Raw genomic sequence first — 25808 nt, forward strand, 5'->3', positions numbered from 1 at the left:
TGGGGCACTTTGCACTGGAGGTGTGCAGGTGGGACCTGCCTACCTCTGCTAACCTGTCCCCACCCCAGCCCCGGGTCTCCAGCCCGCAGGGCGGCTGGCCTGCCTGGCCCGCTGTTTCAATCTCCTGTGTCCAGAGGGGCAGCGTGACTGCTGGAGAGTCCAAAAGAACCCCATCCACTCTGTGTGTCTTTGTTTAGAATTGTAAACGCCTCTCTCTACCGCCTGGGGCTTAGAGCTAACGGATCCTCAGGGTCCCTTTAACGAGGTTGAGATTAGGGTTTGAAAGGAAGATGGTTCTTCGGGTTCCCCTCCAACATCCAACTCCCAAATTCCTGTGATTCGTTGATGACATCAGGACCATGAATAATCAGCCTGGCCCAGAGCCAGGATGGGCTGGGCTGCTTCCATGGGGGAAATTCCTCCCCCTCTTTATGAAAAGAGGCCCGCCCCAGCTTGGCTCCTGCGGGGCCCAGTGTCCACTGGGCATCCTCCTGCCTCAGCGAAGCCCGCCCACCCGGGGCCAGCGACCCCACCCCCTGCCTTGAAATTTAAAGGAGGCCGGAGCCCTGCAGGGAGAGCCAGCCAAGGTCCTGCAGAGCCCGGCGCTGCCGAAGACAACGCCTCTGGAGGAGGGAGAAGGCTCGGGCGCGCGGTAGGTTGGACTCTGCCTCTCTGTCCCTGGCTCCTCTTCTCCCTCTGAAAAGTCTTTCTGAGCCACTGAAGGAACGTCGACACCGAGGGGGCTGACTCCGTCACTCAGGTCAAAAGTGGGGTTCGCTAGAATCCTTCTCCAGAGGGAGGTTTCTTTTTGAACGTGCATCCCGTAGGGATGGGCTGAAGCATTCGCAGGGGTGGCGGCGGTCAGGGCAAGAGAGAGGGCACTAGGGATGTGTCTCCTGAAGCAGGAATCTCTGCTCGCACAGGGGGAAGTGGAAAGGGTGATCCAGACCCGCTCAGAGTAGACGGTGGGCCCTGCTCGGGACTCACGGGCAAGGAACATGAGATGGGTTGATGGGGTCAGAGCCCAGAGGGTCCCGGGGGCGGTCTGAGCCCACGGGGAAACTGAGGCGGGGCTGGGCAGGGAGCGACTTGCCCACAGAGGAGTCACCGGGTGGGAAGTGCTGGCTGAGAGGAAGGAGGGAAACCGTCAGAGCGAAGCCTCTGGTCTCCCTCCGATGCCAGGTTTTGTCCTCTGGCTTTTGGCCCAGGATGCGACGGGAGGGCTCTTGGAGGACTTTTCCAATTACAGAGGGAAATAGAACAGAGTCTTCTCTTCCCCAAGCGCTCTACAGGGACTGTAGCGGGCTTTCTAGGCTTTCACTGTTATTATCTTTATTTTCTTAACCTCCCAGGGAGGGAGGGAGGGAGGGAAGGCACTCTCAGGTAACTGAGGACAAGCTCAAGACCAAAGCCGTGTGGTGGCGGTGACGGAAGTGGACGGCAGTGGTGGCCTCCCAAGGCTGGTGGATGACAGCAAAAACATTACGTGTGTGTGTGTGTGTGTGTGTGTGCATGTGTATGCAAGCCTGTGAAAAAATTCTGAAATACAGCCGCTAAGTGGAGTTTCCTCAGAAGGGCTTCCTAGCAAGTCTTGCCTGGGGGCAGGAGACGTCCCAGGATCTGGGCGCTGACTGGTCCAGAATCAATAGATGAGGGTCAGAGGAGCTGCCGGCTAAGTGCTTCCCATGAGAGCAAAGCCAGACCTGGCGCCAGCAGAGACGCCGCAAATACTGAAATAGGAAGAGCTCCATCCTACCCATCAACTGATTGCACCTGAAACATTCTCAGAGATGCCAGCCTGCAGTCGCTGGCTCTTGTCACGAGCAAGCAAGAGCCTGCTCTCTGCCTGAATGGTCCAGGCTCTGTGCGGACGCTCGGTTTATTTTATAAACCATCAGATCAGCTTCTCCCAGCGAGGCTGCTCTCTGTGGCTTCTGCACTGGCCCAGGACAGTTCCTGTGTCTGGAGGAACAGAAATGATCCCGTGATTAGTTTTTGCTCGTGGAAGCAGGACTCGGGGACCTAGGGACCTAGCATGTTGGTGAGCAGAGCTGGTGATCAGTACATTTCAAATGATTGTAAAGAGCAACCCAGCCAGACCCCTGGCCGTGTGACTTGAAGCTGTCATCACCATGAAAGGCTTTTTGTGAGTGGGTGGCCAGGACCACAGGCTATCTGGGAAGTCACTGCCCAGGTGGGGCTTGTCTCTACTTCACCTCCAGGCGTTCTTCTGGTCCCGCCTGGGGTTTTACAGCAGCGTGAGGGCCCTTGGGCTAGATTGTTGTTTGAGAGGAGCAGAGTTGGCTTTAAACTTCCAAAGCTTCCAGAGGGTGGGCAGGCTATCTTGGATCAGAGGCCGTGGGGATAACATGGCTCATGGCATGAATAGTAGGCTTGCTGTGTGTACTAAGTCGCTTCAGTCATGCCTGGCTCTTTGGGACCCCATGGACTGTAGCCCACCAGGCTCCTCTGTCCATGGGAGTCTCCAGGCAAGAATACTGGAATGGATTGCCATGCCCTCCTCCAGGGGATCTTCCCCACCCTGCGATCGAACCAGCATCTCTTATGTCTCCTGCATTGGCAGGTAGGTTCTTTACCACTAGCACCACCTGGGAAGCCCAATAATAGGCTTGCTGCTGCTAGGTCACTTCAGTCGTGTCCGACTCTGTGTGACCCCATAGACGGCAGCCCACCAGGCTCCCCTGTCCCTGGGATTATCCAGGCAAGAACACTGGAGTGGGTTGCCATTTCCTTCTCCAATGCATGAAAGTGAAAAGTGAAAGGGAAGTCGTTCAGTCATGTCCGACTCGTAGCGGCCCCATGGACTGCTAGTTCTAGTCAAAACTCAAAATCCATGTGCTTCTCTGAATACTGAATATCTAGGGGAGGGAGGAGGGAACATTTGTGTCTTGAGTTGAAGTGTGCAGTTTGAATGACTTCTGGGCATGTGCAGTCTCAGAATAAAATCCCTATGAGTGGTTTTCCGCCTTGTTCTGATAAGATGGCCAGGGTGGACAATGAATGATTGGAATACTCTGTTCGTTCCTTTTTGGGCTCTTCTCTTTGCACAGAGAAAAACTGTGTCCCTAGTTTCAGGCAGTAAAACTCATCCTAGCCAACCAGTTCACAAAACCAAGGGCTGGGTCTCCAGTGGAGCCAGATTAAAAGGTGAGGAGGATTCAGACTCACAGAAAGTTCAAGCTAGAAAGAATCTTCTTAACCATCTGCCCTAGTCCAACCCCCAAGTCCAGGCACATGGTCTCCTGCTATTGGCCTAAGCGTCTACTTACATATTAAGGAGAGCACATTTTCTTAGTCATTCTTTGTGCATTTTATATTCCACTTTCCCGCCTGGGAAAAAGACTTCTATAGAAAGGTACAGAGGGATAGAAAAACAAACCTCTTGATCGCCTGAAAGTTGAGACTTAGGACAAAGGGAAAAAGAACCAGGTGTGGGCCCCATTTTATAAACAGTTTTGAAGGTACAACCCAGGCAATTTCTGGTTTTGATCATGATTCTCCAGAAAGTGATAGCAGCAGTTCTTCCTGGGGAACCGGTACAACTGGGGGGTCTTCAGCAGCTGCCCACACCATCCATGCCAACAGCCGTGATCTGGAGGGTGAGTCTTGGCCACAAGTCCAGCTGAGCTGCACAGGATTGATACATGGTGCTCCACAGTGGCTTGGAGAGGTTTGTTTGGGACTTGACCTCTAAGACCTGATTCTGCTTGGAGCCGCTGAAAGCCTACTTCAGTATCAGGCTAAACCCAGATACTGGGAAACCTTGGCATTGAGATCCTTTTCTGCTTATTGAAAGTAAAAGTGAAGTTGCTCAGTTGTGTCCGACTCTTTTCAACCCCGTGGGCTGAAGCCTGCTAGGCTCCTCTGTCCATGGGATTTTCCAGGCAAGAATATTGGAGTGGGTTGCCATTTCCTTCTCCAGGGAATCTTCCGGACCCAGGGATCTAACCTGGGTCTCCCGCATTGTAGGCAGACGCTTTACTGTCTGAGCCACCAGGGAAGTCTTATTCTGCTTATTACATGGCTGTAAATATTCCTTTAACTTCAGTTCAGTTCAGTTCAGTCACTCAGTCGTATCCGACTCTTTGAGACCCCATGAACCACAGCATGCCAGGCCTCCCTGTCCATCACCAATTCCCGGAGTCCACCTAAACCCATGTCCATTGAGTCGGTGATGCCATCCAACCATCTCATCCTCTGTCGTCCCCTTCTCCTCCTGCCCTCAATCTTTCCCAGCATCAGGGTCTTTTTAAATGAGTCAGCTCTTCGCATCAGGTGGCCAAAGTATTGGAGTTTCAGCTAGACATTAGGGAATCCAAGGTGACCTTCTCCTCCTAGGTGCCTACATCCTTAGAACTCTTGGGCTTTTCAAGCCACACTTCCTCCTAGGGATGCCCTCCTAGGGGCACCCTCCTTGAAGGGAGAGCCTAGGGTGTGTGACTCGCACTCCTTTGCACAAGGAAAGGTGTTTGTGCTGAAGGTTAAGGGGCTCTGGTTGCTAGCTGCTGTGGGACCCCAAACAATGGTCCCATTTTAGGGCTTTGTCAGTGACACCCCTCCAGAGCTTGGCTCACTCCCCCTTTGGTTTGATAAACAGACTGCATAGCATCCATTCCAGAAAGCTGACCAACGCCCACCTCATCAAGAGTGAGCCCCATCCCCTCCTTCACATCCCGGTAGGACCCCCTTTTCCTCTGCCCGCTCACCTCCACCTCCGACCCCACCTCTGCACAGCACAGCGCTGGTGGCACCGAGCTAGGGTTGGCTAGCTATTTGTCTGTCCTCTCCCGAGGCTACGAGGTTTTTATGGTTTTATTTATTTTGTTTTTGGTTGCACTGGATCTCGGTTGTCTCACTCGGGCTTTCCCTAGTTGCTGTGAGTGAGGGCTCCTCCTTGCTGCAGGGCGTGGGTTTCTCACCGTGGTGGCTTCTCTCACGGAGCACGGGCTCCAGGGAGCGCGGGCATCACCAGCTGCAGCTCGTGGGCTCTAGAGCATGGGCTTAGTAGCTGTGATGCGGGGGCTGAGTTGCTCCAGGGCATGTGGGATCTTAGTTTCCGGACCAGGGATCAAACTTCACTTCCCCTGCGTTGGCAGGTGGATTCTTATCCGCTGGGCTCTGAGGTGTTGAGGTTGGAGCTTCTGTGTCTTCATACTGCAGATTCGTGCCTGGGGCATGGTTGGCGCTCTTGCTTGGTGGTGCGACAGAGTAAGTCATCGCCTCTGAATTCACGAGGGAGCCGACCAGAGAGCCGGGGCTTCCAGTCAAGGCGGATGGGATGAGAGAGCTGATGGATACCAGGAGGAGGGCCCCCAAGCCCTCTGCTTAGAGATCTTTGCAGGGGCAGTTCCTTGAAGGTGTGGGGAGCGGGCTTGGTAGGAAGTGAAACCCAGCAATGGACTAGGAATACCCTGAAACAGAAAGCCCCCCAGCCTCTGGCCTTTGCTGGCTATTCACAGGTTGTCGTGTTCACAGGAAAGAGGAACTTGCTTTATTTGGCAGCAAGAGCCTAGGCTTGCCACATGAGCTGGGGGAGAGGGGGCTTTGGCTTTGTTTTGTTTTCTGAGAAGCTCTGGTTTCCTCCTTTTTTCTGGTTTTCAAACACACGTATGGTCCCCATCAGATGACCCTTATCAGCATCGAGGGCCTGACCTTCCAGCTGCCTTGGCCGTGAACTCTAGCCTCCTCTGAGAGTCTTGAATAGCTCTGGCGTGTGTAGTATAAATAGGCCTGGGAAAGGCAAACAACAACAAAAAGAGATTGAAAATAGGATAAAAGACACCACCGCGTGATCCAGTAAGTATGAGCTCCTGTTAATACTGATTTGTGCGTACAGACGAAGGGCAGAAAACTTGATTTCAGTCATTAAGAATCTGGGTACAGGTCATCGCAAGATGTTCGGACGATCTAGGAGGCGGGATTTGGTATCAACACTTGAACTCGAAGATGACCTCATAGAACTTGGCTTCCTTTCTAGTCAATGTTCCAGGGAGAGGCTATAAACTTTGACTCTTCTTCTAAGGGCACTCCTGGCAGTAAGTACAGTTAACTGTGCTGTACACCAGCTGTTAAAAGAGGCTTTACGTGCTTCCCTCCTAATTGCCAGCACTATCTAGCTGGTGGAAAGGACTGGACCACTAGAAAACGGGGAACACACACAGCCGGTAAGAGGAGGTTGGAGGGACTTCGCTCCTTGCATTCCAGTTGTCACTCCTCTCCATCAGCAACTCTGAGCACATTCAGAACATGACAGTCCAGCATCAGGACCCAGTACGAGTCATGGAAACAGCAACTGGGGGGTTTTCTATAGAGCTGGTTGCCCTGAGTCCCGACGCTTCCCTTTAGATGTGTCTCGTGAGAGCAGGTTCATTACATTTTTTTTGAAGTTCGAGTCTCTCATCCATTAAACATATTGACTTCAGATAATACTGAGATAATATTGACTTAAGTGATTTAGTGGATGCCTGACAAGCGTCAGCACTCCAGGACCTGATGAGTAAATGGCCTTCATCCAGACGCATTTCTCAAAACTGTGCTCTCACGTCAGTTTCATGTGAGTCTCATAAAAGGCAGACAGATTCCGCGTAGGGTGATATGATGATCGTCTCCGATTGTCTTTTCCTGATTCAAGTGTGTTGAAATCTGGAGGGGAGACTGCAGAATTACTGGGTGATGGCGTATTTCATTACTTGTGGTGATGTTTGCTTTAGGGCGTGGAGGGAACACCAGAAACTGCCTCACTGCAGAACAAGAGTCTCTCTCAGATTAATGTGCCATTGCAGGTTTACTAAGATTCAGACTCAGGGATCGTATCTCCTTGCCCTGACTCACGGGGTTAGCTTTGCCAGCTGCACTTTGCATTTTCTTCACAAGGATCTAAGTTTCTCTTGCTTTTACCGGAGGAGGAGGCAGGATGGGCTTCTTTTTTCCCAGATCAACAACTGCACTCCCTGAGTCCCTCCAGATAAGCAGGGTTACCTGGCAGAGGGTGGAGAAGTTCGGTGATGACAGTGCTCAGGATAGATTGTTTTGAGTAGGTCAGTGTCGTAATAAACTTAGACACAGGTCATGTGCCTATGGGGGCTTCCCAGGTGGCACTAGTGGTAAAGAATCCACCTGCCAAGGCAAGAAACATGAAACACGGGTTCAATCCCTGAGTCGTGAAGATCCCCTGGAGGAGAGCATGGCAACCCACTCCAGTGTTCTTGCCTGGAGAAATCCATGGACAGAGGAGCCTGGTGAGCTCCAGTTCATGGGGTCGCAGTCAGACACGACTGAAACGGCTTAGCACACATGTAGACATGTACCTATGTTTTAAAGCTGCTTTGCAGAGAATTCCATTCTGAGTAACAAAGTGGAGATGTGGGAGTGGGTGGGCGGTGCCAGGAGAGGATTTTATTCTATTTACCTCATTGGAACTGATCCAATTAGATAAGAAAGACTCCTCTCTTGTTCCTTAAGTATAAAGAATTCTGTTCAGGAAGAGAGAAAATAAGCTTGAGGACACAGGAAATTACCTTTAAAATTGTTTTTTAATTGGCATATAGTGGATTTACAATGTTGTGTTCGTTATAGTTATAACTGTCGTTATAGGGGTTCAGTTATACATACCTTCATTCTTTTTCAGATTCTTTTCGCATATAGGTTATTATAGAATATTGAGTAGAGTTCGCTATGCTGTATCGTAGGTCCTTATTAGTTATCTATTTTATATATGATAGTGGGCATATGGAGAAGGAAATGGCAACCCACTCCAGTGTTCTTGCCTGGAGAATCCCAGGGACGGGGGAGCCTGGTGGGCTTCCGTCTATGGGGTCACACAGAGTCGGACACGACTGAAGTGACTTAGCACTTAGCAGCAGTGGGCATATGCTAATCCCAAGCTCCCAATTTATGCCCCCCTCCCCACCTCCCATGTCCCTTTTGGTAAAGAAGTTGGCTTTCAAACTCTGCGAGTGCATTTCTATATTATAAATGAGTTCATTTATATAAATAAAACACTTAGATTCCACATATGAGTGATATCGTATGATACCGGTCTTTGACTTCACTTAGTAATACGATCTCTGGGGAAGAGCTAAGAACTGCTTCTGTGAAGGCAGTTTTGGAAAATGGTTTCTATTCTGAGAGCATAAACTCTAAAAAAAAGTGTTAGTCTCTCAGCTGTGTCTGACTCTTTGGGAGAAGGAAAGATCTACAGCCCACCAGGCTCCTCCGTCCATGGGATTCTCCAGGCCAGAACACTGGAGTGGGTTGCCATTTCCTTCTCCAGGGGATCTTCCCAACTCAGGGATCGAACCTGGGTCTCCCCCGTTGCAGGTGGATTCTTTACCATCTGAGCCCCCAGGGAAGCCCTATAACAAGGAGGACCCATGTAGGAGGAAGACGGGAATACAGCCGTTGCCCATAGAGCTAAGGGCTCTGGCCCTGGGCTCTGTCTGGAGGCACAGGTGCACTCTTCTGCGGGAGTTCAGCCCCAATTTCCAAAGCCTGCTTCCTCCTCCCGTCTACCACCTCTCTTGTCCTGACTCAGTGACGGGCCTTTGCTGTTTCAGGGAGTTCTGACCATCTCTTTTCTAATTTGTTGGTATCCGTCCGGGGCATAGTGGTTGGGTGGGGGGAAGGAGGGCGATGTTTGTCTTAAAGCTGTGAGTCATTTTGAAGTATTGGTGTTCTTGGAGACTGACTTTCTCTTACTCAGATTTCCAGAGAGAGAGGCTTTGTGAAGTAATAACAAACCAAGGCTCCTCTTTGCCAAAGATTAAGTGAGCAAGCCTTGCACACTTGCAAAAAATTCAATAGCTATATCAACTGAAATTTATCTTTCCCTTGCAATTTCCATGATCCTCCAGCTGACTCAGTGTTTCTGCTTTGTTTTTGCTGCCAAGAGTAGAAGCAGCTTTAACATCCCGGCAAATGTCCTGTTTGTACCCAGAAGCATAGAACTTGATTGGTTGGATCTTTACTGTAGGTCACGTTATGGGATGTGGTTGAGTGTTTACATGAAAGCACTCATCCCCACGCGTAAGTGTTTCACAGATCACACAGCACATGCACACTCAGAACAGCAGAAATCACAAGACGTCAGCCCTGGAGGAAGCCTTGAGAGTCTAGCCCACTTGGTTTTGCATCCCTGGGAACAGATTTGATGTCTCAAAACAAAGATGCTTTTTGGAACGGCAGCACATTAATTTCTGGTTTTTTTGGCCACAGCGAACAGTGTGTGAGATCTTAGTTCCCCGACCAGGGATCGAACCCATGCCCTCTGCAGGGGAAGCCCAGAATCCTAACCATTGGACCCCCAGGGAAGTGCCAGTACATTCCTTTTGATACAGTCAAACCGTATGCGAAGGAGGGTATTGGTGCTTTTCCCGAAAGCAGGCCTTTTGGGAGCAGGTGGTGGGGATGGGTCACGCGAAGGGCAATGAAAGACCCTGTGGATAGCACTCCACTGCACCCCCCAGGCCCTTCCCCCCAGCTGTCCTGCTGCGGTTCCCATGGCCTCGCCCCAGCCAGACTCCAGGGCCATCAATCAGCACTCCCCCTGCCACCAGCGCAGAAAGGAGTCCTGCGCTTCTGGCTGGCGAGATCCGTTTCCCAGCCACAAAGGCACCTTTGGCTCCTGGAGACCAGCCCTCCTCCCTGGTGACCAGACCATTGTTCTCCCCCAGAGCAATCATCACTCATGGCTATTCAGAGGCCAGAAAACAGAGTCACTTTGTCTCTGCAGCCAAGCAGGGCCCCGTGTGGCTTCTATGCAGATGGTGGGGGGGAGGAGGGGGCACCCTGGAGGCAGAGATTGCAAGCTCTTCCTCCACAAGGATGCCCGCGGGTACAGCCTGCGAATCCAGGCCATGCTTTGCCCTCAACGTGTCCTGATGTTTCTAACCTGCACAGATTCTTTGTCAACTTGTCGAGCTCTGCGTCTCCAGAGGTCCGTCCGCAGAGCTGTTTGCAAATCTGCAAAAATTGACTTTATGTGCCAAGGTGGGCCTGCCAGGGCTGGGGCCTTGGGACCTTGGGGACCAGCTGTCTTAGAATTATTCCATACACTCCCCACCCCCACAGTGATGCTGCTGGTGACTCAGGGATTCTAGTCCCACAAAAGCCAGCCACCCATCCTTGTGGTTTTCTTTTTCTTGTCTTTCCTCCCTCCCTCCTTTCTTTCTTTACTTTTTTTTTTTTTTTGATGTGGACCATTTTTAAGGTCTTTACTGAATTTGTCACAATATGTTTTGGTTTTTTTGGCTGTGAGGCATAGGGGATCTTAGTTTCCCGACCAGGGATCAAACCCACACCTCTGGCATTGGAAGGCAAAATCTTAACCACTGGACCCCCAGGGAAGTCCTTTCTTTGCTCTTTTAGTTCTTTGATTCTGGGAAACTATTAAACACAGCAAAAGCAAAGGAACACACCAAAAAGATAACAAGTTTTGGATTTACAAAATGAGCCTGCAAGAGGTTTCCTGTGCTTTATTTCTCAAATCTCCCCTCCTGCCAGCCTCACATGGGCACTGGACGCCTCTCCCTTTGGTGGGAACTTGTGGTCCAGGGTTGCGGTCCACAACTCCCCAGGGTCCTGAGTGCTTCCTGAGTTTCTGGGGTCACTCGCTCTTTGTCCAGACGCTGCCCCAGAGCTGCTCCAGCTGCTCCCTCCCCACAAAGGCGACACCAGGACTCCATCTGCCTCCTTGTCTTGCTCCCTTGTCTCGGGCAGGCGCTGACTGTAGGCAGGATGACTCATTTCTCTGTCATCCTCTCGGCCTGCTCGGCCCGTCCAGCTGTTCCCATCGCTTCTGTGCAGCAAAGATGGAAGGTCACATGGTTTGTGTGAGGCTCTTTGGCACTGGGTCAGCTCCAGGCCTCGCGAGGCCAGAAGAAGCAGAGGAAGATAAGGACTGATAGAAGAGAGACAGGCTCCGACTGTCCCAGAGCAGAAGAGAAAATGACACCCCTTCTGCTGAGTCTTCAGTTGCAAAAGGGTCTGAGGCGCTGCAGCTGTTAGATCCTTTACCCTCAGCCCTAAGTGCATCCCTCCCCATCAGGCCCCTGCCCCCGCCCCACGGGGCCCCCTCCCCCATCTGTCCAATGAAGGCAAAGGTCTTAATGGTCCACTTGTCACTTTGCAATTTTCCAGCATCTAGACTTCTGCTCCATGTAAGACCCATTCATGTGCCCCTTGAATGTGCTCCATTCAAGGAGGACCTTGAATCCTTGAAACGACACAGTCACTTGATGACAGGCATCCAGAGAAAAGACAAGCCCCCCGTCTGAGGGGAACGAACTTGCTGGAAGGCCTGGCTGATGGTCAGTCAAGAGGGAGAGGAGCCAGGTTCCCCAGTCACCGGCTGGTTCATTGCTTCATTCAGAATTTCTGCCAAGAGCCCTGGGCAGGCAGACCTCTCTCCCCATCCCAAGGCTTGGTTGAGATAATAAAGCTGGGACACCTACAAATATGTGAAACATGATTAACAGCAGGAAGAGAGAGGAGGAATGTGTTTATGAAGAGCTATTTTTAAAGATTCAAAGTACCAGGATAATTGGGGAAATTTTGAGAAAGGGGAAATTGGAGGACTGCTGAGCACCAAATTCAGAAGCCTGTGATCTGAAGACTCCCCACTCTGGGTCCTGTTCGGATGCCCTTGACCCCTAGGTCTTCCTTCTGAGGCTGCCTGGAACCAGCAAATGCCAGCAGGCTTCCTGTCCTGGGTGAGAAAAGGTCCCACCCCACCCCCCAGCCCCTGCAGAACACCCTGCCCTGCCCGTGAAGGGCCTCCCCCAGGGGCAGGCCAAACTGGAACAAAGACCCAGATCCTGGCTTCTTTCCGTTTCTTGCGCAGAGCGGGAGGGGCATGCTGGTTGGCAAGATGCCCTCTGAGCCCGAGGAATCTTCCCGGACAGTCCCGTCCCCATCCTCCTCCCACAGCTCCGTGCGCGCCTTGCCTGTCACCAGTGGCCCCAGAAGGTCACTGGGGCACAGATCGGCTCCCACCAGCCTCCTGCTCCTTGTTTTCTCATCCTTGCTCTGAAGGGGGCTTGTGGCCATGTGAGAGGACAGCATCCCTAACAGCAAAGGAGCCTGAGCCAGCGCCAGGGTCAAAGTCCTGGGCGCTTCGAACCAAGCAGGCCCTTCGGATGCTTGGGATGAAGGGGGTGGGAGGGATGGGAGCAGAGTTGTTGTGACTGAGGGGAAATGAGTCAAGGGAAGAAGAGCCCTGGTTTAATCTTTGCCGACGAGAGAGAGAGTGAGGCTGCCAGACCACAAAATAATATCCCAACCGACTAACCCACTGTGAGCGGCCGAGGGCCGGAGCCCTAGCTGGGACCAGGCAGACGGAACCAGGGACGTGGGGCCGGGAAGACTTGAGTCCGAACATCCAAACCAGATGCCGCCCTCCTCTCTGCAAAACTGCACTTCACAGGGCCTGAATATTAAAGGAGGCTGGCTTCCCGATGGAGCAGGGAGGTGGTGGTGGAGGAGAGTTCCCTTTGTTGGACAAGGAGATGTGAAAGTTCTCCGGGGTTGAGCCCAGGCTATCTGAGGAGAGCTGGCTCTAAGATGTGCCAACCCCAGATCTCCTATGCTTTCCTCCAGAAAAGTCAGAGTGCGGACATTGCTGTGGGTCCATCTAGTCAACCCCAGGGCACGAGCCCACTTCCAGGGAAACTGGGCTGCAGCCAGTGCCAGAGGTGGTGTCAGCCTTCAGCCCACAGAGATGTCTGAACAAAGTCATCTTCCAGCAACCCGTGTCCATAGCTAGATGCATGGATAAGCAAGATGTGGTCCATTTACTCAGTGGGATATTATCCAGTCTTAAAAACGAAGGATGGAGAAGGAAATGGCAACCCACTCCAGTGTTCTTGCCTGGAGAATCCCAGGGACGGAGGAGCCTGGTGGGCTTCCGTCTATGGGATCACACAGAGTCGGACACGACTGAAGTGACTTAGCAGCAAAAACGAAGGAAAGTCTGACTCATGGTACAGCACGGATGGACCTGAGAGCATCATGCCCAGTGAAATGTCAGACACAAAAGGACAAACATAGTATAAGTCCATTTACATGAGGCGCACCTGGAGTAGTCGGATTCATGGAAAGAGTAGGTAGGAGGTGGTTGCCAGGGGAACAGGGATTTGGGGTTTTCGGGGTACAGAGTTTCAGTCTGGGAAGATGAATGTTCAGAGTTGGATGGTGGTGATGGCTGCACTACAATGTGAGTGAACTTAATGCTGCTCAACTTACACTCAGAAGTGGTTAAAATGGGAAATATTTGTGCTATGTGTATTTAGCCACAATAACAAATGTATATATGAGAACAAAAGCACCATCTGCCAGACGCTGGCCATGGCCTCTCCTGCCCTGGAGCCAATGCTGGGAGGACTGACTGGCTCCTGAACTCTCCTGCCCGCTCGGACCTCTCAGGCCTCACGCCTATTTCCCGCTCTTCTTCCAGAATTGAAGGGACGCTCTGAGGAGAGATGAGCGCAATGAAGGCAGAGTTCCTGTGTATGCTGCTGCTCTGTGGCGCCGCCTTCACGTCGCCCAGCCAGGTAGGTGTGCACTCGTGTCTGTGCTGGGACACCCCGGGACACGCTCCCCTCGGTGGGCGAGGCTTGAGATCCAGGCTTCCGGCGGGCACCCTGGGCATCATTCTGACTTGAGTAAGCTCCGCCGCTCAGTGGCTTCTTTGGAGCTGTTTTTAAAGGATTTGCTTGAATGAATCATGAAGTGTTTTTTTTTTAAGTTTTTTGGCTGTGCTGGGTCTTTGCTGCTGCACTGGGGCTTTCTGCAATTTTGGGGATCGGAGGCTACTCTTTGCTGCAGTGCACGGGCTTCTCACGGCGATGGCGTCTCTTGTTGCGGAGCGTGGCTCCGGGCACACCGGCTTCAGTAGGAGCAACACAGACAATCGTTAAATTGTGGGTCTCAGGCCCTAGAGCGTGCAGCCTTCAGCAGCTGTAGCTCCCGGGCTCCAGAGCACGGACTCATACTAGTGGTGCATGGGCTTGGTTGCTCCACAGCACGGGGGATCTTCCCAGACCAGGGATCGAACCTGCATTGGCAGGTGGGTTCTTAGCCACTGCGCCACCGGGGAAGTCAGAATCTGTGACGTTTTTATAAAAGTGCAGGTACTGTGAGCACGCTGCCGTGTATTGCTTGCCGTCTAGTTAGGATGTGCTCTCCGAAGGTCCCCAGCAGCTAAGAGCATCATTCAGGCCAAGGAATGAGTCAGGCCAAGTGAGCGATGCCCACACAGCAGGATTTTAGAGACGGGAGAGTGTGGATGGTTACATGGAGGAGATGGGGTGAGGGCACACATCCCCACTAACCCACGGGTGGCTATTTTCATCTACAATGAAATGAAACTTAAATTCACTTCAGTTACACGACATAGGGAGTGTTCAGTCGTCACGTGTGACGAGTGGGCGCTGTATCGCACGGCACGGGTATTAAACCTTTCACCACTGAGAAAGTCCTTCTGGACAGGACTAGGCTAGAAAGGGAGAAAGGATCAGAGGGGAAGACAGGTGTGCACACTGCACCTGGGCCAGGTACTTGAGGGGAATGCTCGGGACAGGTGGGTTGATGGTGGTCTTCTGGTTTGACCAGCTGTATTCTTCAGACATCTGCATGTGCTGACCCTTCCTCCGCCCCTGGTTTCTTTGCAGGAAACCTACAGACGAGTCAGGAGAGGCGCCAGATCGTACAAAGGTGAGACGTCGCTGGGGTGGAGGGCGGTCCACGAAGGCAGGGTCAGGGTGCCTGAGGCTCCAGTGGGGATTTTCTTCCACGTGAGCTGCTTACTCAAGCTCCATGAAAGTCAGAGCCTGCAGAGATGCCTGCGTCCTCCCGTGTCACTCACACAGGAGCAGGCGTGCTGGCAAGGCGTCAGGATGTCAGGGAATCACACACTGCTGGGAGCCCGGTGGCCCAAAGACCAGCTACACAGATGAGAACAGAGCCCAGACAGCCTGAATGACTTGCCCAGGGTCACACAGCCACCAGGCCGCTGGGTCCTCCAGGGCCTTTCCCTGGGCTGTGATCCCCTTTCCCCCAGGACTCCATGCAGCATCTCTGTTAACTAACTTCTCTGTGCCTCCATTGCTTCGGTTGATAATTCAGAGATGACCAACCTGGGTTACTTTATTTCACGGCAGTGCTGTGGGAAGACCTTCCCTGTAAGGCTGTGTCTAGAGTTGAGACTAAAAATGCATGCACCGTTTCCATTAGGATCCCAAGAATAAAAGATGCTTAGGCCCAAGTGTCTTGAATCTGATAAGAAGAACTGCAGGTCCCAAATCAGCCCTCCTCCCTCAGGACCTCCTTTCTTTGGGTCTGGAAGGCTCTGCAACACCCGTTTAAGGTGGAAGCTTCCCCAGAGTGAGTCACGGCTTAGGTTTCACTGCCTTTGCCATCAGACAGCTCAGCCTTTCCTGCCAGCGTATCTTGGCGCCAAAGGGCCCACTGAAAGAACAGCAGTACCACTGACAATGAGCCCATGTCACTTCTTCAGTCCACTGAAAGTTATATATTTTTTGAGCTGGCATTCTGATTTGCAAACAGAGAGAGAAAAAGGGAACACCTATTAATGGGACTCTTTCAACTATCTTCATTATACCAGAAATACTAAGGGGAGTAGCACATTTTCTGCACAGACTAAAATGTCACTTTTCTTTGTTTGGGGCCAGAATTGCATCATCTCAGTGTGATAAATACTCACGTGAATCAAAAGTTCTGGTAGGCAATTGCATACATGTGCCTCTTTTTTGATGAATTAAAATGAGAAATTGGAGTATTACTTAATAAATGTGTCTTGATAAATAAATTCTTTCAAAATAAGGTCCCATAAGAGGAAAAACAATTAAAGAGGTCTTTCTAAATTTTTTTCACGAGTGGGTTTCCTGTTTCAGTGAAACTAACATAAGGAGACAGTAGAAATACACCATTATAGTTTATTACTTATTTCAAGAAAATAACTGATTTTCATGGGAAATTAAATGTAAAGGTCACATAGTCATATGGAAAATAATGTTGGCACATCCTCCTAATAAGCTGGATTTGAAAGTGTTTTTTTTTTTAATGAAAGGGTTCTTTGGTGACAAAATATGGGGTATTTGTTGTCTTCTGCTGAGAGCAAGGAAGGAATAAAGGATGGATTTTCCTGAGAGTGAGCAGGACGGAAGAGGGGCGGCATCAGTGTGGGGTGGGTGGGGCCCTAAAGAGGCCGGCCTGTCTGTCGTTACAGCGACCTGCAGAGATGAAAAAACGCAGATGACGTACCTCCAACACGAGTCCTGGCTGCGACCCCTGCTCAGGGGCAGCCAAGTGGAGCACTGCTGGTGCAACGGCGGCCGGGCCCAGTGCCACTCGGTGCCCGTCAGAAGTACGTGTCCACCCAAGCCCGGCCTTGAGCCTCGGGTCCATTCTCACGGCCCCACGGCCCAAGCCCTGTCTGTCACGATCCCCAGCCCACCCAACCCTCTAACAGGGCCTCAGGCACACTCTGCCTTAGGCCGAGGTGAAGGTGTGAGGCCATGAACCTCAGTTTGCTCATCTGTAAAACGGGAGAACAGTCGTATAGACTGTGGGGTCAGCTGTGAGGAGTCAATGAGTTTGGTTTCTGTAAAGTGTTCAGAATTGCGCCTGCGGGGAGGGTGCCCTCTTCAACTCTGACTCATGTATTCTTGGGGTGCCTGGAAAGTAATTCGGGGTCCCCTTGCTTCTACTTGGCAGGTTGCAGTGAACCTTGGTGTTTCAATGGGGGGACGTGTCGGCAGGCCCTCTATTCTTCAGACTTTGTCTGCCAGTGCCCGGAAGGGTTCATGGGGAAGCGCTGTGAAATAGGTGAGTGGCGGGCGGGTATCTATGAGATGAGGACCTACCAGGGGAAATCCCACCTGCGAAACGATCCAGAAAGGACAGCAAAGTGTGGGGTGATGAGGGAAGGGTCAGGGTGGGGCGGGGTCACCCGAGGGTGGTTAGAGCCCTGCATCGAGTCTGGAGCCTGGCGCTGCCCCCGGTAATGGTGAGACGCAGCCCCCCGCAGCAGCTCCTGCCTCAGCAGTCTGCAGGGATGACAGAGGCAGCGCTGAGCCCCCCTTGGAAACTAGATGAAAAAGGGACTCACACGGGATGTGTCGCGTGTCCCGCTTCCCATCAGACGCCACCGCCACGTGCTATAAGGACCGGGGTGTCGCCTACAGAGGCACGTGGAGCACGGCAGAGAGCGGGGCTGAGTGCGCCAACTGGAACAGCAGCGGCCTGGCCATGAAGCCATACAGCGGGCGCAGGCCCAACGCCATCAGGCTGGGCCTTGGGAACCACAACTACTGCAGGTGAGACGGCCGCCTCCCCCCAGGAGCGTTTCCTCCGCCGAGAAGCTGGGGCGGTCACGCCAAGACCTGTGCCGGGGTTTCCAGAGGAGCGGAACCCAGAGGAGGCACAGGCACACATGTAGAGAATATACACGGTCGTGGTGGTTCAGTTGCTAAGTCGTGTCCGACTCTCATGACCCCTTGGACGGTAGCCCGCCAGGCTCCTCTGTCCATGGGATTCTCCAGGCAAGAATACTGGAGCGGGTTGCCATTTCCTCTCCAGAAAGATACATCTATAGATATAGATATAGCTACATATATATCTATAAATAGAGATATAAATATATTTCTATCTACATAAAGAGATTCATTTGAAGGAACTGGCTCACATGACCCTGAGGTTGGCAGGTCTGGAATCCATAAGCAGCCCCTTCCCCAAGCTGGAAACTCAGACCCAACTTGACACTGCAATACGAGACAGAATTTCTCAGCTTTTGCTCTTAATATGCCTTCAGCTGACTGGATGAAGTCAGCTGACCATACACGTGAACCACATCGACACATCCCTTCCCAGCACCACCAAGGCTGGCGTTTGATCGAACGACTGGGTGCAATAGCCCAGCCAAGTTAACACATAAAGCTCGCCATCATGGTCCACCCATTGTCAACGTGGCAGCCATATGCATCTCTGTAAACCATGCTTAATCTCCCAGTAAAGGCGATTACAAGGTCATACCTCCACCCAACACGATCCGATTCGTTTATGTGTACAACAAACATAAATAACTCTCTCCCCAGAAGAGAGTGAGGAGTCCTTGGCCTGAGAAACAGGCTTAACTGTTCACTTCCCCTGGCCTTCCCGGCTGATTTTTCAGAAACCCGGACCAAGACTCAAAGCCCTGGTGCTACGTCTTCAAGGCAGGGAAGTACGTCTCTGAGTTCTGCAGCACTCCAGCCTGCACTAAGGGTAAGTGCAGCCTCCCCAGGGCCCCTGCGGCCTCACGGAGTCCCAGGGGGGCGGGGTGGGGAAGGGAGATCTAGGGAGATCTGGAGGACAAGGCTGACGGCCCTTCTGCAAATGAGGAGAAAAAGGAGCCAATTGGTCAGTCACTTTGGCATAAGAAGAAGGAAGTCAAGAGGCTTAGGTCCTTATCAGGCTTGGCCTCTAACTAGCTTTTTGACCTTGAGCTGCTCTCTGCACCCTGCTGACCCTCAGTTTCTTCATGGACAGAGAAGATAGGGCTTTACCGGTGGTTTCCAGTCCTTTTGAGAATGCGTGCAAGTTCTCTCTTTTTTGATTAATGGGTCTATTTCTCAAGATCTCGCTCTGTCTCTGAAGACTTTTAATGTGAGAAAATTTCCCAGATTTAAAAAATACTCAGCTACAAAAAGGCACCATGAGTTCAGTGGTGCTTTCCCAAATAATGATGCTATTTATCACAATCGTGTAAGATATGTTTCAAAGTTCTAAACATACATGTGTAAAAATGCACATTCAGCCTACAGGTGACGCTGATAGACTTGTGAATTTGAGAGCTCTTTAGAGTAACTCCAGCCCTGGAGGAGGGCATGGCAACCCACTCCAGTATTCTTGCCTGGAGAATCCCTGTGGACAGAGGAACCTGGCGGGCTACAGTCTATGGGGTCGCACGGAGTCGGACACATGACTCAGCGACTAAGCAGAGCAAAGCACAGTGTAACTCTAAAGCATCCTGCCCACCCCCTGGATCTGGTATAAACTGGGATTCACTGCCACTGATGATCTCAAAGGCCCCTTCTCATTAGGTTACTGGTGTGTGCTAGTGGGCTGTGTCAGTTTCAAATGGGGAGAAAAGAGGGTAAAATGGGGGCAAATACACAGCATTTGAAGGTTCATACTCTTGCTTCCCTCCCAAGTCCGATAAATCCTTTAAGGCCCTGGCAGACAAAATCCGAGAAAACTGGGCCTGCACACGTGTCCCCCCACAGAAGCCCCCAAGTTGACAGCAGCCTGTCAAGTAGAAACAAGGAAACCCCTAACAGCCTTCCAAGCAGCTCCAGGAATAATCAATCCCCACTAGCTGAACTGGGCAGCCTTTCCTGAACCTGAATATCCCTCAGGCTTTCCCTTAACACAGCCCAGTGATGGGGAGGCTGGCACTAGGTGGAAGCCGCTGACCACCCCGAGTGAAAGCACCTGAAGGAGAGAAAAAGGCGAGGTGGGCGGGCTGGCCCCCACCCCTGGCGCCCCAGGCCGGCAGCCCCGGGCTTCAGGCCCTGCTCCAAACCCCACTTGCTGCTTGGGCACTTCAGCAGCTGTGTTTCAGTTTGGATTTCCTGCGTTCCAGTTGCAGAAGAAGATGGGGACTGCTACACTGGAAACGGGCTGGCATACCGTGGCACCCGCAGCCGCACCAAGTCTGGGGCCTTCTGCCTCCCGTGGAATTCCGTGTTCTTAATGAGCAAGATTTACACCGCCTGGAAGAGCAACGCGCGGGCCCTGGGCCTGGGGAACCACAACCACTGCAGGTGCGCCGCCGGGACCCCGGGGGCGTGTCCGCGCGGAGGGCGGGGCGGGGCGGGGCCGACGAAAGGCACGTGGGCGGGAGGTGCTGCACCGCCCGCCTCACGCTGCAAAGGTGGGACCCATATCCCAAGTTAAGAGGGGCTGCCCTCACCTGCTGCATCCTCCCGAGGCACCTTTATTCCGTCCTGGGGGATTTCTCCCAGCTGTGCTGGGAGATGAGAACAAAATGCAGAAGATAGGAATGATTTTCCGGAGAAGGCAATGGCAAGCCACTCCAGTACTCTTGCCTAGAAAATCCCATGGATGGAGGAGCCTGGTAGGCTGCAGTCCGTGGGGTCGCTAAGGGTCAGACACGACTGAGCGACTTAACTTTCACTTTTCACTTTCACACTTTGGAGAAGGAAATGGCAACCCACTCCAGTGTTCTTGCCTGGAGAATCCCAGGGACGGGGGAGCCTGGTGGGCTTCCGTCTATGGGGTCACACAGAGTCGGACACGACTGAAGTGACTTAGCAGCAGCAGCAGCAGCAGGAATGATTTTCTAGGGGAGGGGCGAAGCGGGAGGGGGCGGTCTGTGGCAGAGCCCAGCCCAGGGCTCAGGGTCGTCACCCCCCGCCACCCCCCGCCCCGCAGCTGGGCCGCCTTCCCCTCTTCTCTGGCTTGTGATGTGATTGAAAGCCTTTCCTCCTCACACCCAGGAATCCCGATGGGGACACCCAGCCTTGGTGCCATGTGTGGAAGGACCGCCAGCCGACCTGGGAGTATTGTGACGTGCCCCAGTGCGGTAAGGCCAGCTCCCCTCTCCCAGCATTATTCTTGCCTGTGTCCTCTGCTGCTTCCCACGTCTGGGAAGCTGTCTGGTTCAGGCTACGCAGCGGCCAAGGAAGGCCGGACCTGGGTGGGGAGGGGGCTTGGGCGGCTGGAGCTGTGGTGGATGGCGACGCTGTTGGGCAGGTGATGGGAGGGGCAAGAGAGAAGGAAAGGATGCAGCCATTTCTCATGGATGGCATCGGGCTCCAGGGTGCTCTCTGGAGATGCCTTGTTAGCAGTGATGGCGGCCGGGATGTGAGGAGGAGCGAAGCAGAGGCTGTGTCATTCTGCACAGATGCTGCAGAAGTGCAGCTGTCGGTGGAAACCTGGTTTCCCAGAGGAGACACTGGGCTGGGGCTCGGAGACCTCGCCCAGGCCCGCAGGTCTGACCCCGCCCCCCGGCTCTGTCCTCCCCTCCGCAGTCACCTGTGGCCTGAGACAGTACAAGCGGCCCCAGTTCCGCATCAAAGGAGGCCTCTTCGCTGACATCACCTCCCACCCCTGGCAGGCTGCAATCTTCGTCAAGAACAGGCGGTCCCCAGGAGAGCGGTTTCTGTGTGGGGGGATCCTGATCAGCTCCTGCTGGGTGCTGTCAGCCGCCCACTGCTTCCAGGAGAGGTAGGGATGCGCACTCAGCCGGCCGGCTTTCCCGCTAAGGCCTTGGACCGGGCCCAATACAGAAGAGCATCCGCATGCCTGTTACTCCAGCAGGTACACGCCTCACGATCTCAAGGTGGTCCTGGGCAGGACATACCGGCTGGTCCCTGGAGAGGAGGAGCAGACGTTTGAAGTAGAAAAATACATCGTCCACAAGGAATTTGATGATGACACTTATGACAATGACATCGGTAAGATGTCCGGCTCTCCCTGGCTCGTTAGACCCCCGGACCCACACCGCCCACCTCCTCCTCCCAGGCCCCCGGTGCCTCCCTCCTCTCCCCGGAAATCCCCACTCTCTTCCTCAATCCCCCTGTCCCAGCGCTGCTGCACCTGAAATCGGACTCGCTGACCTGCGCCCAGGAGAGCGGCTCGGTCCGCACCATCTGCCTCCCAGACGCCAGCCTGCAGCTGCCCGACTGGACGGAGTGCGAGCTGTCCGGCTATGGGAAGCACGAGTCCTGTGAGTGGGAGGAAGTCGCCGTGCCATCCTGTCTGTCTGGGGGCAGCGTGGGGGGTGGGTGCTGACCAGAGAGAGGAAAGAGCGGTCCTGAGAGTGTCCAGTCCAGCCCTGGGGCAGGCTCCGCCACTATGATAGTCTGGGCAAGTTCCTGCTAAGGGAAGCCCCGCCATCCACCTTCCCAGCCGATGGCCCGGTCAGTCAAGAGAGAGGTCTGAGTGGCAGGAGAGTTTTAAGGGCTGAAGATTTCAAGGCGGTTTTCCTAAGACACGGAGCGAGCTTAGTTAAGGAAGAGTACGGTTCCAGGACTCTGCCTGCCACCCAGTAGCCCTCACCCTGCACCTGGTGAGCCCTGTGATCCAGGCGTGGATTTTTCATTTCGTGTGGCTCCAAGCCTCAGTTTCCTCATTGGTAAGAAATGAATAGATCGAGGCTTAAGTGAGATATTAGGTTAAAGCAGTGGTTCTCAGCTAGGGTGCTCTTGCCCACTAGGCAACGTGTGGCCATGTCAATTATTGTGACAACTCAGGGTGGAGCTTTATACCCGCATTTGGTGAATCGAAGCCGGTGAAGCTTCTGGTGGCTCAGATCGTAAAGAATCCACCTGCACTGCAGAAGACCCTGGTTTGATCCCTGGGACAGGAAGATCCCCTGGAGAAGGGCGTGGCCACCCACTCCAGTATTCTTGTCTGGAGAATCCCGTGGACAGAGGAGCTTGGTAGCTACAGTCCATGGGGTTGCAAAGAGTCAGACATGACTGAGGGACTAAGCACGCATGCACACCAAAGCCAGGGATGCTGGCAGACATCTGCAGTGCACAGTGCAGCCCCCTGCAAAAACTGTTATCTGGCCTCAAATGTCACTTGTGCTGCTCCTGAGAAACCCTGGGTGAAACTCTATGAAATTGCCATTTCTGTAGGTCAAAAGGGTAATATGTTGGCAATTTCGTAGAATTCAACTTAATACATGTAAAAGATTAATCAGTGTTAGTTATCACCACAAAGTTCAGCTTTCTCCTTCCAAAAGGTTTCTAAATAACTTTCCCTAAAGCCACAAGATGTCTTCCCTGCTCTCTTTCAGCTTCTCCTTTCTTTTCTGAACGGCTGAAGGAGGCTCACGTCAGGTTGTACCCATCCAGCCGCTGCACTTCCCGGCACTTGTTTAACAGGACCATCACCAACAACATGCTGTGTGCCGGAGACACACGGAGTGGCGGGGACCACACAAACCTGCATGATGCCTGCCAGGTAAGCGCAGGCGGCTTTCCTCTCCTGAGCCTCCCCCATCCAAGGGCAAAAGTGTTCCTTAGCCAACTCGTTCTTAACCAAGAAAAAAAGTTATAGCCAGAAAGCAGTGATTCATCTGGGGCGGGGGATGGGATCTAGATGAGAGCCTCAGAGAATAAAGCAACTGGAGCCAAGATCAAAGTCACCCAAACTGAAGACATCTAAACGGCAGTAAATTTCCCCAATGTCTGCACCAGAACCCCCACCTGGTACAGGATTTCCTGTAAGCCCAGGCAATTAAACAACTATCAAAGTGATAGATAAAGCCACACAAGACAGCTTTGGCTTCTGTGGGTGCTGGAGAATCAGGGTCTCTTGGGTAGTGTGGGAGGAACGGCAGCTTCCTAGAAATAGGAGAGAGATGATCTGTGAGAAAGAAATTTTAGGAACTCACATTCAGCCTCTAATGAGGTTTCCCCCAGGGTCTCTGGGTTGGCGTCCCCATCAGAGCTGGTATGTACTTGTATTTCATGATAACTCTGAGTGTAAGATACAGACCAGTGTAAGGTAAGACCTAATGGAGCAGAGGAACCCTCAACGCGGGGCTGTTTTCACATCCACTGTGTTCCGGGCTCTCTCTGAAGCTGGGGGACGGGGCTGTGGCTGGAGGCAGTGGGGCTGGGCACTCCCACTGAGGACCATAGGCCCAGTTCTGATGTGGGGATCACACCCACATCTCCCCCTCTTGCCTCTGTGACAGCCTTTGGTCTCTTTTTGAGAGGTTTTCTCAGACACCTCCACCACCTAGCTCGACAGTCATAAAGGGTTGTGTGCAAAGTGAAACCTGTTCTGTCAGCTAGCGTCAAATTAAAAACAAGAGATTTTGATTCAATGAGACAATAACAGCTAACAGTTGCCAAGAGTTCTACTAAATGCCCTACATTGTTCTCGAGAGCTTTTCAAGCTTTCTTCCAATTAATTCCCATAACCTCACAAGGGAAGTACTATGATTTCTGTTTTAGATTATTATTACTTAGTATCATTCAGGTAAGAAGTCCAGTTGCCTAGGGCCGCACAGCTAGTGGTGGCTTTACCACCCAGTGGGGACCAGGTATCACTAGTGGTAAAGAATTTGCCTGCTAGTGCTGCAGATGCAAGAGACCTGGGCCCGATCCCTGGGTTGGAAAGGTTCCCTGGAGAAAGAAATGGCAACCCACTCCAGTGTTCTCGCCTGGAAAAAGCCTATGGACAGAGGAGCCTGGTGGGCTACAGACCATGGGATTGCAAAGAGTCGGACACGACTGAGCACTTGTCAGCAATGTCTGAGCTCAGTTCCACTTTACAACAAAACTACAACCTAATTCTCTAAAGGTCTAAGATTGGGGAGGTAAAATTTCCCTCCCTGAAACTGAGCCCGTTGAAGGATACATATTAGTGCCACATATTAGCGGTATGTAGAATACGTCTCAGCACTGCAAACATTCACCCTAACATCCCCCCAAAGAGTCTGCATTTTTGCACACAGCTGACCTTTCCTCTCTTCTGCAGGGTGACTCGGGCGGCCCCCTGGTGTGCATGAAGGACAACCACATGACCTTGGTCGGCATCATCAGCTGGGGCCTGGGCTGCGGGCAGAAGGACATCCCGGGCGTGTACACCAAGGTGGCTAACTACCTGGACTGGATTCGAGACAACGCGCGACCGTGACCAGGGACACCCCGTTTTCCCTACATCACAGAGACCCCGCTTCTCCCACCTCTGAAGACTCACCGCGGCAGGGGCTTCTTCACACAGCGGAAGTGGGGGGAGGATGTAGTTTCACAGGTACTTTTCCATTTTGGAAGTTTTCAGGGCTTAAGGGCTGAACTGTCCTGTCTGATGGGAAGGTGGATAAACGCCAATCCCTCATGGAAAACCACTCTCCAGGGCGGGAGCCCACTTCCTCCGCTATGCACACGAGCATCTTTGGAAAGGGGACCACAAAGGTGAAAGCAAGTCTCAGTAGGCAAAGATAACTCAAGCCTTCAGGAAAGAAGGGTTGGATGTATTCTACTAGAAATAGAATGTCTATTTATAGTCCCAAGGAAGCCCAGCAGGAACCTCCTACCAAGGGATGGGCTGGCTGGCCAGATCACGTTCCTCGACTTCAGCCCTTAAGTCAAGTGTTGGGCTTTCCTTTTTGCAGCTCTTGGAGGGAATCCTGTTGTGTACAGTGTAATTCTTTTTCTTTATAACTTTCATGATAGAATCAGGAGACATGTATCATTTTCATAACTGATAAACTAGGCTCTAGCATATTTATATCAATTCATTTTTGTTTGTACTCTGTTGCCACTACCTGTATGATACTTTCCTGGAATAATAAATTCTGATATATTTTTCACATATTTTCCCGAGTCAGAGTGGAATCTTTCTGTTACACACAGTACCTTCACAGCTTTTATTCCTTACTCGCGTCCACATTCTTTGAATTGGGAATATTTCCTTTCATTGGCTTCCCAGGTGGTACTAGTGGTAAAGAACCCACCTGCCAATTCAGGAGACAAGAGAGGAGAGTTTGGTCTCTGGGTCGGAAAGATCCCTTGGAGTAGGAAAGGGCAATCCACTCCAGTATTCTTGCCTAGAAAATCCCATGGACAGAGGAGCCTGGCAGGGCTACAGTTAGTAAGGTCACAAAGAGTTGGACATGACTGAAGCGACTTAGCACGCACACACACATTCAGAATAGGTGCTGTGCCAGGTTCTGTGAAAGGTAAAAGGAAAGAAAGAAACTCTTGGTTTGACAGGGAAACGGGGATTCAGAGAAATAATAAGGC

The 25808-nt window shown here is 52.3% G+C and overlaps 1 protein-coding gene across 3 annotated transcripts; it reads left to right on the forward strand.

Annotated features, from left to right (window-relative positions):
• The first annotated feature begins 515 nt into the window (after positions 1 to 515).
• Positions 516 to 25391, forward strand: PLAT (plasminogen activator, tissue type). Of its 3 annotated transcripts, none has more exons than XM_055416653.2 (14): positions 516 to 652; positions 13472 to 13568; positions 14688 to 14730; positions 16265 to 16402; positions 16753 to 16863; positions 17180 to 17354; positions 18209 to 18300; positions 19661 to 19841; positions 20538 to 20623; positions 21072 to 21267; positions 21358 to 21497; positions 21629 to 21769; positions 22847 to 23013; positions 24541 to 25391. In XM_055416653.2, the coding sequence occupies exons 2-14, from the start codon at positions 13497 to 13499 to the stop codon at positions 24697 to 24699; spliced, it is 1701 nt and encodes a 566-aa protein (XP_055272628.2). In that variant the 5' UTR covers positions 516 to 652; positions 13472 to 13496; the 3' UTR covers positions 24700 to 25391. The 3 variants fall into 3 exon arrangements, with proteins under 3 accessions (XP_055272628.2, XP_055272629.2, XP_088688758.1); XM_055416654.2 differs by having other exon boundaries at positions 21361 to 21497; XM_088832632.1 differs by lacking the exon at positions 516 to 652 and adding an exon at positions 11710 to 11729.
• The last annotated feature ends 417 nt before the right edge of the window (positions 25392 to 25808 follow it).

This window comes from Moschus berezovskii, chromosome 26 (assembly GCF_049115385.1).
Source record: "Moschus berezovskii isolate FMDL1 chromosome 26, NW_MosBer_1.0, whole genome shotgun sequence".
Classification (NCBI taxonomy): Eukaryota; Metazoa; Chordata; class Mammalia; order Artiodactyla; family Moschidae; genus Moschus; species Moschus berezovskii.

Coding starts and splice junctions, on each gene's coding strand:
- PLAT (XM_055416653.2), top strand. CDS start 13,497: ATGAGCGCAATGAAGGCAGAGTTCCTGTGTATGCTGCTGCTCTGTGGC. Junction 13,569..14,687: donor CCTTCACGTCGCCCAGCCAG/GTAGGTGTGCAC, acceptor GTTTCTTTGCAG/GAAACCTACAGACGAGTCAG. Junction 21,770..22,846: donor CTATGGGAAGCACGAGTCCT/GTGAGTGGGAGG, acceptor GCTCTCTTTCAG/CTTCTCCTTTCTTTTCTGAA.